The sequence below is a fragment of the Solanum verrucosum genome, unplaced genomic scaffold, assembly GCF_900185275.1.
Source record: "Solanum verrucosum unplaced genomic scaffold, falcon-dt-bn FXZP01000118.1, whole genome shotgun sequence".
NCBI lineage: Eukaryota > Viridiplantae > Streptophyta > Magnoliopsida > Solanales > Solanaceae > Solanum > Solanum verrucosum.
Window position 1 is genome coordinate 2,720,611 of NW_026020568.1, and position 13,433 is coordinate 2,734,043.

At 31.7% G+C, this 13,433-nt stretch overlaps 1 protein-coding gene across 1 annotated transcript; it reads right to left on the minus strand.

The window, feature by feature from the left end:
- Positions 1-3,746: 3,746 nt before the first annotated feature.
- On the minus strand, positions 3,747-10,681 carry LOC125810624 (cyprosin-like). The gene is made up of 14 exons (XM_049490095.1): positions 10,584-10,681; positions 9,022-9,386; positions 8,870-8,930; positions 7,943-8,037; positions 7,754-7,866; positions 7,389-7,557; positions 7,261-7,300; positions 7,079-7,143; positions 6,279-6,392; positions 5,754-5,818; positions 5,327-5,480; positions 5,128-5,247; positions 4,692-4,780; positions 3,747-3,952 (listed from the first exon to the last, which is right to left on the minus strand). The coding sequence occupies exons 2-14, from the start codon at positions 9,376-9,378 to the stop codon at positions 3,868-3,870; spliced, it is 1,527 nt and encodes a 508-aa protein (XP_049346052.1). The 5' UTR covers positions 9,379-9,386; positions 10,584-10,681; the 3' UTR covers positions 3,747-3,867.
- Positions 10,682-13,433: the final 2,752 nt, after the last annotated feature.

A 13,433-nucleotide genomic window follows, 5' to 3' on the forward strand; every position in this document is an offset into this window, starting at 1 on the left:
CTCAGATCGATGTCTCTTGCTCTAATTTTGTACTATTAACAGTGTACAGATCCATTAATCTAGAGTTGGATAACATGAAATCTACTTTTTATTCATAAGGGTAACAATTTTTTTAGGCGTCTTTATATAAATCTCACTAGTTTAGGAACTTATTAATTAAATACACTATATTTTACAATGTGGATCCGCTTGTCACTCTCTCATGTATCTGATATTCTAAATACATGGGAGTCGCTTTAGATACATGCAAATACATGTATCTAGTGTGATTCGCATGTATCTGGGCTACAAACCAATCTTGCTCTCCTCTCTCCCTATTTTTGTGTATCTGGTAGAAAATATATATATATACACACACCTAAGAAACTTTTGTTTTTTTTTTTACTCTCCCTAGGAGCTCCCACCCCTTTTGCTCCCTCCCTTGGTGACTCGAACTCGCAACCTTTGGGTTGGAAGTGAGGAGTGCTTACCATCTGAGCAACTCCCTCTCGTCACCTAAGAAACTCTTAATTAGTGATAACATACGTAATATTTTGAAAGTCTATATAATAATAATATGTATGATAATAAAGTATATCTAATTATATATTTTTCCCTTTTTCTAATCCTTAACACCACATGACCGTATAAGCTAAGTAACAATATTGAGTTTCATATTATAATGATTTTATTTTGCGTAGAATATTAATGAAATAATGCTGAAATCTTTGCAATCAGTAAGAAAATAAGGATAATGATCACTTGAAGATAGTGACTACTACAGATAAAAGAAGATTGAAATAAACTTTAAAAATTTAGTGGTTTAAGGAATTTATACATTAGAAAAGAAAAGGAGATAAAACCTAAGATAAAAAAGTAGACGGAGAAAGACGCAATAAACATGTATGTGGATATGATTTCAAGTGACCGTTTCTTGGTCCTTTTTAATAAGAAATGAAATTAAACTCTTACCACTTTACACTTTTCAAGTTTTGAAATTATGGATCACCTATTGGCTCTAAAATTTACATTTAAGTGACATCCAACTTAGATGGCGGGGTGGGATAAATTTGAACGGATTAAAATATATTATTAAAATTATTTGGATTGAAATGTGTCAAATCTAAGATGAGTTAAATAAGAGATCATAGCTCATTCATTTAACTTGTACCAAATTCAAATTTCTCTATTTAATTTTTTACTTCTCATAGCAATTTGTTTGACTATGAAACAAAACTAATATATTAGACTACATATATATCATTATATCACCCCTAAAATAAATTAATTTTAAAAAGTTTTTAACAAGATATTTCATAAATCAATTTGAGCCGTATAGATAAGGTGAAAAATCGACAACTTAAAATGGGTCAAATCGTTTATCCGTTCAAACTTGAACCGACCCATTCATATTTTTGTGGATTAAGTTTACCAATACTTTGAGATAACACCCATCACTTGATTCCCATGGCACCTGCCATTTACCAACCGTAAATACTGAAAGGTGTCAACTACTATTATTTTTTTCGATTCAATTTGTTTTACTTTCTTTTTTAGTCCATTTAAAAAAAACAAAAATTGACAATTTTTAATTTTTAATATTTCATATAACATATTTAAGAGTTAAGACTATAAAGATTAAAGAAAATTTTGATACATTTCTGATTTTACATATCTTTAATTTAAAATTTAAAATTTTTCTTTAGTTTTATATTTCATATCAATTAAAACTAGATAAATAATTTAAAACGGAGAGAATACTATTATCCAGTTGAGAAATACTTCCTCCGTCCACAATTATTTGTCAAGGTAAGGTCATGCACACCCCTCAAGGAAAATTTAATACAAGGTGTAATTTGACTAATATAATCCTACTATACCAAGAATACCAAAAGTCTATATAACTTTTCAATTGAGCTACACTATCATTAAGGGCATAATTGGAAAAAAATGATTAATTATTTCTTGATTGTTTAAATTGACAATTAATCTTGGACATCTATTTTTAGTATACCTGCCAAACAATTGTGAACGGAGGGAGTATAAGAAGTTAAATTATCTTAGCTGTTCACGTTTTATAAAGTTACCCAAATGGAGAAAGAAATTGATGTTATATTAAAGCTGATGCCAAGTGTAGTAGAGTTATTGGGCAGACTGTGGTGAACTTTACGTATTCCTATAAGTTTGGAATTAGCAAGAAGCTGTCTGTCTCTGTGGTGGGACAGCTAGTAAGTCTCAGCAGTACACACGTGAGGTTTTCTTTGGTGTTTTTCGATCTAATGTTGGATATTCATATTGATGCTCGATCAAATTTGAATTTATGTCGAAAAATTTTATATTGGGGGTAAAGCGTTTCCTATCAAAGGAAACTCTGTAGACTGTACCCAGGGGACTCAAATCCAGAATCTCTAATTAAGGATGAAGGAATACTTATCACTCCATACAATCCGAGATCTCTAATTAAGGATGAAGGAATACTTATCGCTCTATTTCAATTTGTTTGAACTAATTTGAATTGGTACAAAATTTAAGATGATAAAGAGATTTTAAAATTTAAGACACCATTGTTTAGACACCATTAATTTTATGGTCTTAAACAAGCTATGTAGAAAATTGAAATTAAAGAGTTGCTAAAAAGAGAAAGAGTGTTTATTTTTTTGAGAGAGAGTATTACTTTCTCCGTTCATAATAATTTGATCCTTGACGTTGACCTGACACATTATTTAAGAAATTTTCAATTAGAAGTATATTTTAATTTCGTGCGCAAACACTTGTTTAATGATCAAATTTGGACTAGTTTGGGGGGATTAATGAGTAGGTTGTTTCTTTTTTCCTTTTGCTTATTATGTATAGAGGACTCTTAAGTTTTTTTTAGCGTTTGAATATTTATTTACTTTCTGTTTTTCAAATGTAAAAAACTTCTCCAAAAAAAGCAATATATTAATTAACTATATTGTTAAACTGTCATTTATAGAAAAGAGTTTATGGTTTTGGAAACAATCATTTGAAAATATCTTTGCACACGGAAGGTCATCATCTTTAATTTTAACATTATTTCTTTGTCCTTTTGTTCCATTAGTCACATTTTGCAAATGGTGGTGGAGCAACTTTTTTTCCAATAATAAAAAGTATAAACCTTTTGAGGTTTCGTAAAATAAAGTTTTCTTTTTCAACTTTGAACAAATAAATCAATAATATATTTAGCGTAATTTTATAAGTAAAGTCTGAAAAAAATGACATATATGTAACCTTGTTCCTACCTCGTGAAGGTAATGAAAGTCGACGTCAAACAAATGGAGTTGGTTTGAAGAAGAAGTTTAGAACTTTATATAATGCCTTTTCAACGACAAGTGAAAGAAGTTGCAACTAATTTCACCAAAACTGCAATTTTCACTCAACAAACAAAATAATCTACCTCTTTAATTTAGTAGTGAAGTGAAAGTTAACCAACTTTTATTTCTATTTTAATCTTGGCTCTATCAATTATTAGTGACTACTAGTAATATTTTACTTTTTGACGGTTATGATTAAATTACTTGATTAGATTAATATTATCATAAAATATGAATTAAAAAATTTACCTCGCATACAATAACTTTTCAAAACAGAAATGTTCTTTCAAATAGACATGTTCTTTCATGAATATATAGTCCTTAAAAGATGAGTAATTTTGCTGTGGCATAAAACAAACCGTTGCATAATTAGCATTACAAATTAGCCAGAAATTACGAAAGACGAGCAATTAATCTGTCATTACACAGTAGCTGTTTTAAAAAAACCAGCAAACAGATTCAAGCATCAGTTATTTATTTACACGCGCAGACAATTTTCTCGTTCAAAAGACAACGTGATACTTAGAGGGCATAACACAGAAATAAACAGAGGCATTTAAGCTGCTTCCGCGAACCCAACTCTCATTTTCTCGGAATCAAACACTGTGTGGTAGCGACCCATGAAAACATCTCCCAAGATCCTGTAACAAATGAATAACATCATATAAATTATAGTCAAATTTCTAGTGCACGCTCAACAAACAACACGAAGTGTAAGGGATGCATGGATTGCCCTTGAGCGGATTTCTCTTGCTCAGTTTCATGTTTGAATATTACATAGAAGCTTAGCATTGAATAGTTTAGAAAGACTTTGCAGAGCAGAACTTCAAAAGAAGAGTACTTGTACAAATGTTACAGTGAAATCTGAACACACAACTATCGACAAAATGGATATTTAGTTCTCAGAATATGTCGAAACAAGTTAAGGTCAATTCACTATCAGAATAAATATCATCAAAGAAATTGATAGTTTTCTACGTTTTTTGGTTTATGAAACCTACATATAAAGAACACTTCTAATTTATGTGAATCTATTTGACTGGGCATGGTGTTTAAGAAAGAGAATTCTGAGACTTATAATGTTAAACATGGTATAACATTTGTGTTGCTAAACAACATTTGAAACTTGTGGTATTAAACATTGTCATAACATTTGTGTGGCTAGACAAGCTTGTCATCGAAGGATAAGATGGGAAATTTAAGTTAAATTATTTCCAAAATTGGAAAGAGGTCATACTGAAAGTAAAATAAAGTCACAAAATCTGGACTGGAGGGAGTAATAATTTTCATTGAGGTGATTCATAGAAGCTCATTATTGTGGCCTCAATAAAACATACTAGTGAATAGTGGGAGTGCAGAACAAAAAGTAGAGAGGCATACCAAAGGGGTCCACGAGGAGGCGGCACATCTAATGCTGTGAATCCACTTATGCACTGCGTAACAGGAGCCTCACCAACTTTAAGGACATACTGTACAGTAACAACCACAAAAAATAGTGTCAAGTACTATAGATATCAGCATATTTGCATTTTGCCAATGTGATTGGTTCATGCTATATATTTTTCGAAGACTACTATTTCGGGACCTGTTTTGGGGAAAACAAAGACCGTAAAGATCCTTCATTCTAGTGTTAAATTGTTAAATCAATCTCCAAAAAGCATCACTTGGTTAAAAAATAGACAAAACAAGGTAGTCTAGAATTCCCCTTTTTTCTTGAAAAGAATTGGCTGGATATGGATTTGCCTATTCGACACGTGTTCTCTGAAGCAATATCTTAAATGAGATGAAGTACATCAGTAGATCAGATAAAAATTACCTGCTGCGGCGTCAGCTCAAATGTTTTATCACCAACGGTAAAGGAAACATTAGGCATGGAAGCAAGGCTGTTGCAATTAACTGCAGATTCTCCCATTGGACTGGGCAATCGGTCGCAAAGCTGCAGTTGAGATTTGAATAAACCTTGAGATCTCAATTAACTGACATTCACTTTACATTATGTATAAAATCTACCTCACCTTATTCATATAGTCAAAGATTCTATCTGCAGTTTCATTTCGCCTTATTTGGTTTTGCATCCACACCACAGCCATCTCACAAACCCTGCACATCTCATCATGCACGCCATTCGAAGCCTCATTGTGTTTGTCCACCACACTCTCAATAATCATGCTGCATATAGAATTAAACATTAATAATTGGTCCAGACTCTAGACATACAGCAATAAAAATGATGAATGTGTCCAAATAAACAGCAAGTAGAACCTGCAGCAACTTCATGCGACAATAAATTGTTCATTTTTTCGCTAACGGTAATCACTAGAGTAAGATGATTGATAACACTGATGAGATACCAGTCTTATGGCATGTGTATATTTAATCGTTTCTCTAATTATAATCATTTCAAATGCAAAATGTTGAATATGCAGATATATTTAACCTCACCTAACATCTCGTCCACCATCTTTGGAGCATAAACCGATTTGGGAGCAGATCTGCTGAGGCGCTGCCTGTAAGCATAGGCGGGAAAACCAGACTCAGATTCTAATATCAAATGCAGTAAGCTGCTCATAATTAGTACCTTGACACAGTAAGGTGTCAGTGAAGACACTCAGATGCAGTGGAGGAGACACCTTGTAGCAAGAGGTGTCATCCATAATTTTCAATGTGATGTGTGCTCATCCATAATTTTCAATGTGTGTGTGCTCATCCATAATTTTCAATGTGTGTGTGCTTATATGTAATAAGTCAACAAAGCTTGAAAATAATACAAAGTAAAATAGCAGTTTGAGACATAAGTAGCGTTAGAACCCCACATCCCCAGATCTAAACCCTTGCACAAGCCAAATCAGTGGCAATAGGCTCCACTATATGTGCAAAATCCTGTGTGTATAACACTGTTTGGGTGCAAATAGTGCCAAATAAATTCTCTAGAATAATTATAGGAAAGATACTTAGCAGATGTCATACCTTTGATTCGAGTAGATCCAGTATAGTTTTTCCATATTCACTGACTACTGACTTGCACTCCTGGCTGACGACTCCTGACGCTCCAATAGCATGATTAATTTGAGTAATAATGGTCTGAAAAAAGAATATATGAATGAAGAAAATTAGTTAATTCTGATGCATGTTGTTGGTGAGACTTTATTACCATAAGCAAGAAACAAACATGCATCAAGAACTCAATGATTAAACTGAACATCATGGAGTAGCAGCTGAATAAGAAGTCACATGGCCCCAAAACACCTATTCCATTGTTATGAATAACGAGATCTACATAAATGTCCAAAAACTTAATGTACGTGATCAGGTCACAAGTCCCCTAACCTCTGGAATTCTTCATCTGGTGAAGAAGTGCTTGCCAATCAGACATTCTAGGATTATATTAGATGTAGAAAACCATTCCTTATTTGTAATGTTCAACTCTGTTACTGGTTAGACCACCTTTTGGGGAAAGTCCAAAGAAATTTGAGAAATATTTCTTTCAAAAACAGAAATTCGAGGAAAGATTACTAGTCATTGACAATTCTAATAGAAGCAGTCAGAAAACGAAGAAAATATTAAGACAGGTTTATACACAACAAAATCTGCAAGTTCAGTTTTTAAAAGAAAATCCATGAATAACTAAAAGTTTGCAGTTTGCTTATCAACAAAATGTTGCAGTTCTGTGTAAGTGTTATCTGCTCAAAATTTGATGAGAAGACAATATAAATATAATTGTGGTTCTGGCTCTTATTGATTGTATTGCTGTCAAGTAAGATACATACTGTTGGTCCTGCCAATAAGGATGTTCCAGAGTCTGCAATTGCTGAACAACCACCAGAACAAAATCCTGGGGGGAAAAAAAAGAAAATTAGCTTCACGAGCTACATGAAGAAAAATAGCTTGAAAATTCAGAATCATTAATTTTCACATGCAACATCACAAACAATATATCAAAAAATAATACCAGTTGTTTCACCATCGACAAGCACGTCACCCATATCAAACTGAAAATACGACATACTTTAATCAGTCCAAACAAAAGTATACAGCATAGGTGCAGATTCAATTTTAGAATTTTAATAGAAAATCCACCTGCCAGTAGCCTTTGTGAGTTACAGGAACATATGTATGTTCACCCTTGAAATGTTTGGGATCAACTCCACCGAAAACAAGTTCACCTCCTTCCTCCTCTTCAGCATTCCGATTGAACCAGAATGAGAAGACAGATTGTTTTACAAGACCTTGATTTACCATATTGTACCTAAGAAAATTATAGATGTCTCAAGACTTGTTGATTCAAGCAAGAAAATAATTTAGAAGAACATAACAGATTAAAATAAGTAAATTCCATGAAATAAAACACACAAGTAAGAAATCTACAAAATTCATTATTGAAATCCAAGGAAATCACCTTGAAACTATACTAATTTTTTAACATATAAATATGGATAGCATACCAGACAGGGACAGCTTTCCCTACAGATATCTCTTGAAATCCAAGTCCAAGAATACCATCAAATTTGGCTGCCAAAAAGGTGATGCCTGGTTCTCGAGTTGCCTCAATAAAGTCCTATTCCCCAAAAAAAAAAAAAAGTTAAGAAAGAAACTGACAGAGCCTATCCAAAACACTTCAATTCAATAATTACTTGATCTTTGACAACAAGATCGCCAACTTTGACATTGTCATTGCTAAAATATCCAGAAATAGATCCAGTTCCATAGTGGATTGCAGCAGATGTCCCTGCATCAAGAATGAATTGGTTGATATTTGGCAAACTATTTCCATGTGCAGGAAAATTTCACAAGAATAAATGGCAAACTAGGCAGGGCTTCTTATTCTGTCTATAGATCTCAACAATGACAGAGCTTTGTCCTAATAGACTACCTTCCGCCTATATAACATTGATATTCTGTATTTAACCATATCAGGGCATGTCACATGGCAAGCATCTTGACTTTTTCGCAATATTTAATGGCTTTTCATCATTTGACACATATTACCATAAAAGGAGGACATGTTCACCACTGGAGACATGGAAGACACTCAATCATCAGCTTTCATGGTTTATTGCGACTGTCAAGCTCCTCTCATTTTTTCGAAGATAGGGTGGAACAGATTAACTTTAGTAGTGTCTAAGCAATGCTAAAAAAGCATTTAAGATTAATAGACTTCTTCTAATAAATTTGGCATGCTATGTCATGCAGTTAATCATAAATAAAATATATGCACATCAATTTTGTGAACATGCAATGAAGATGACCATCTACATTAATCCATTTTGATCTTTATCTGTTCTTTGAGATTAAAGTTCCAAATATTTCCAAGTGAAATTATTTTACTGCAACCTCAGCCTGACGGAGTTGTTATTCATCAGGTCATTTAACTATATAATAGATGACTTGTTGCTATCAGTCTGTCCTTCATTGAATAAAAAGAAATCACAATTCACAGCACACACCCAATCAACGAAAAAGTACATATACTCCAACAAATAAACAAAAATCACAGGTTGGACTCTAATTGAAGTAAAGAGAACGTGAAAAAAACTAGAAACATGAGTAGCATCTATTACCATTCTTTTTGTAGGTACTGGAGTGACCTGACTTGTATTTCGGGTGGAGATAACAAGCAAGCTGCATCAGATTAAATTAACATAAGGTTTCGTCGTTAAGACACAGCTACATGTATTTGCATCAGTATTAACAACAGTATATAGCTACTCACTGAAAAATGACATTTTGCGGAGGGCACCCAAAGATTAGAACTTCCAGTATCAAAGATGACAGTGAACTTTTGAGGTGGTGAGCCAATGCTAATCTCACCAAAGTACTGAGCATCCAAGTAGTTCTTTAGTGCAATAATATCAGTGTCTGAATCTCCTACATTTCCACCAAGACGGTACTTTCTTGCAGAATGCACTCCATTAGAATCAATGCCCCCAAAAACTTGGTTGGTCTGATCCAACTTCCTCTTCTTAATTCCAACTCTGACCAGTCCATCATTTGATACCGAAAACACCAAAGGGGATAAAAAAAGCAACAAACACAGTGCAGCTAAACAGGCTCCATATCCAGTACCCATGCTTGGCACTGCATAGTACATGACAACAGGTCAATTAATATTCCATTGGTACACACTCTCCTTTGTCATTTAAGAACCTAACACTTAAGTTAGGATAACAATACATTAACTTAAGCAACTGTCTCTCTTTACATGTTCAATTTCTTGCAACAAGCTCAGGTTAGAACATTTTAAACAAATTTATAGCGACCCATGACACAAATTCCACAAAAACTGGTACACTACAGAGAACAAAAAACAAAGAAATAGACAGCTCCACTTCCCAACCCAACCACTTCTAGATAGCTGAAGAAATCCAAAGAAGTAGATAACATATATATGCTACGTCCACCCAAAGAACCCTACCAAGGATGGGGCATGTGGGACAGAGATATCAAAACTTTATTAGACAAAATTGAAGCTCTTAGTAGACGTAATTGACATAAACTTGAACGAGAAAAAGATAATCTGCAATGACACAAATACAGAAACAACATACCCAGTGTTATCTCACAAGTTAGATATGGAGGAGGGCGGTATATATGCAGACCTTACCCTACCCCTGCCTTGCGCAGGTAGAAAGGTTGTTTCCGATGGACCCTCCGTATTTACCAAAACAATTTTCTTCAAGTATTCAAAGAAAAGGTAACAAAAACATAACTATCTCACTTCAATATGGACCCTCCGTATTTACCAAAACAATTTTCTTCAAGTATTCAAAGAAAAGGTAACAAAAACATAACTATCTCACTTCAATCATCAAGCATTATCCTTAGAGACAAAGTCCAATGATATCATCATCATCATCTTAAAATCATCCTACCCGCATCAATAAACTATACGCAAAGCAGAAATACAAAACCTTACAGAAATCAAAATTTCAGATTACCCCTAAAAATTGAATCTTTCTACTATCACGTCACCTGGGTCAACAAAAATAGATGATCTTTTTTATCCTTTTTACCTCAAACAGATTTTTACCTCAAACAGATAAAAAAAAAGGAAGGTCAACCCAGTATCATTATTCCTCAGCTCATACAAATTTTCCCAAAACTCAGCAAAAAAATGAAGAAACCCCACAAATAGAAAAGTACAAACAAGAACATCAATAAAGTGATCAAAGCTCAAATCTTGTACAATAAAACTTGATATCAACAATAGGGCACCTCGATCATGTTCATATTATCTTAAAAAACACAAAAAATAAGATGAATTCTGAAACTTACCAAAGAATCTAGACCGGAAAATTTGAAAAGTTTTAGGTTTTAGGAGAAACCTAGAATGAGCAAAACAAGAATGGTGAGTCAACTTATAGAGCTTAACTTAGCCAGTTGGGTTACTCACTTTACCCGAGGTTACATATTAAATTACAGAAAATGGCATAAATAATCTCTTAACTATATGAGTAGGTCTAAAATGATTCTTTAATTATATATTTAACGGATTTAGTCTTTTAATTATTCAAAAATTTATCAACTTTGGTCCCTTAACTATTCACTTACCAGTTTTAGTCTCTTAACTATAAACTTACCGATGTTAGTCCTTTAAGTATTCAAAAACTTATCAAGTTTGGTCTTTGTACATTTTTTTAAATACAAATAGCTTAGGTTTATATTAATGAAATACATGCCACGAGAAATTAAATCCTTTAGCAATTTTTTCTATTGTTTCTCTCTCTCCACTACTTTTTCTTCAAACTAAACCTCAACGATTTAAAATAAAATTCACGAGAAAAGAAAATATAAGTCGTAATTTTATTCAACGGAGGATAAAATGAAGCATATTATTGTTACTAATGACTTGAATATGCTAAACTTTATTATAAAAAGAAAAAAATTATTACCCGTTAAATTCAAAGTTTGTACTCCAACGATTTCATTGAATGAAATTTGTTCAATTTTTCAGAAATTGAAATTTATAAAATGATATATTTGTATTTTTTATTTATTTTTAAATAGATCAATTTTATTATTCTATTCATTTTATTTTACGTAAAGAAATTTGAGTAAATTAAATAAAATCCGCAGTGATTAGCATATTCAAGTGCGGATTCACGTCATTAACAACAATTATATGCTTAATTTTATCCTCATAGAATAAAATTAGGACTTATATCTTCTTCCCTCATTAATTTTATTTTGAATCGTTGACGTTATTGTTCTTTTCATAAGAGTAGTTTGAAGAAAAAAGGGCGGGATAGAGAAACAAATTTAAAATGGTTAAAGATTTAATTTCACGAAGATTTCCGTTATATAAACCTAAGCTATTTGTATTTAAAAAAGGAACAAAGACCAAACTTGATAAGTTTTTGAATATTTAAAGGACTAAAATCGGTAAGTTTATAGTTAAGGGACTAAAATCGGTAATTGTTAGTTAAGGAACCAAAGTTGATAAGTTTCTAAATAGTTAAATGACTAAATCCATTAAGTGTATAGTTAAGGGATCATTTTAGACCTACTTCTATAGTTAAGTGACTATTTAAAAAATTAGAAATTTTATAAATAAACGTGGACACTTTCAACAAGAATTAATGTAATATTTTCTTGATTTAGTAGCGTGAACAACTAATATGTGATAATTATTTTTAATAAAATGATCTATATGAAATGAAGGAAGTATTAAATTAATATATATATACACGTCATGTAAATAAATTAATGGGATCTTATCTTCTCTATCGTTCGAATAAAAATCAAGATAGTATGATTTTGTCAAAATTGTTTTATTTCTTTTTTGAAAAAACAAAGGAGGAAAGTGAGAAGGAACCTTCCACCAGACTTTCATTTGTCTCACTAAAATAGTACTAATTCAGTGTGAATATTCGCCTAATTCTATTATTGAACTTTATATTCTTTTAGATTTAGATATGTATTAAGTTATTTTAAATATAATTTATATAAAATACTTGAAATTTAGCCTTGGGAGTATGTAATATTCTGCAATTTATTCCCGTTCTCACCTTATTTCCTAGTCACAGGGTCAATGGTTGATTAACAATGCACATGACATGGGTTTATCTACACATGTATTTTAAGAGCCTATTTCAACATTTGTTATGAAATCATAATATAAAATTAGATTGATATTAAGCATACGTTTGAAAATGTAATTTCAACGTTTGAACATGTGATTTGAAATTATTTCAAATCATGATTTCATATTTTAAATTTTTCAAAAATAAATATTTGACTCATAAATTTATATTTGTAACAAAAAAAATCCATCATTATAAATTTTACAAAAAAAGAGAGAATCATACTCGTGAAAAGATTATATATACCATGTGAAATGATTATATAAAAAAAATAACTAGTTATTACTATTTAACTCATGAATATAAGATGTGCATCATATACATGAGATATATGGATATACATATTATATATACAAATATAAAATTAGCAAGTCAAAGCACACCAAATTTATTCAAATGAACTTAAATTTTAATCTTAGCTTCCACACAAGCTTAAAAGTTTTTGCGATAACGCCTATTTGGTTTAACAACACCTTTAAAAATTTTAATTTGTAAATTCTCAACCTTCACTTCAGATCTTGATAATGTCTTTTTGAAAAATTAAACTTTATGATCTAGATTGAATTTATCGTCATTCAAATATCAATTGAAATAATTTAGATGAATTTTTATTGAAAAATTAGCAATCAATAGAATGATGATGATGCAGTATGTGCGCAGGATGGAGCGGATTACGAGTTCTACTAGGTGGGGCAGTTGCAAGCCTTTCTAATAATAATAATTAAAAAAATCAGAATTATATGGTTATGGGTGGGTCTATAATTTGATCTCCCTTTTTAATTTTCCTATTGATCTATTTCATTTTTTTGGAGCAACATTTATATGTATAAATAATTCTCACATGGAACGATTTCTTCATATCAAATATCACAATTTAAGTTGGAAAAAAAAAAATCATATTTCAATTCTCAATGAGGATATGGAATATCGTGTGAAAAAACAAAAGAAAGAGATAGAGAAATAAAAAATAATTTATTCATGAAAAGTTGGGCCTGGGAATATACATGTGTATGAGTAAGAGTTTATGAATATAAGAAAATAG

Excerpts from the sequence above, each read along its gene's own strand:
- LOC125810624 (XM_049490095.1), bottom strand. The coding sequence starts at position 9,378 with ATGGGTACTGGATATGGAGCCTGTTTAGCTGCACTGTGTTTGTTGCTT. Across the intron at positions 8,931-9,021 it reads CCGCAAAATGTCATTTTTCA|CTTGCTTGTTATCTCCACCC; the intron begins GTGAGTAGCTAT and ends AATCTGATGCAG. Across the intron at positions 7,301-7,388 it reads CTCACAAAGGCTACTGGCAG|TTTGATATGGGTGACGTGCT; the intron begins GTGGATTTTCTA and ends TCGTATTTTCAG.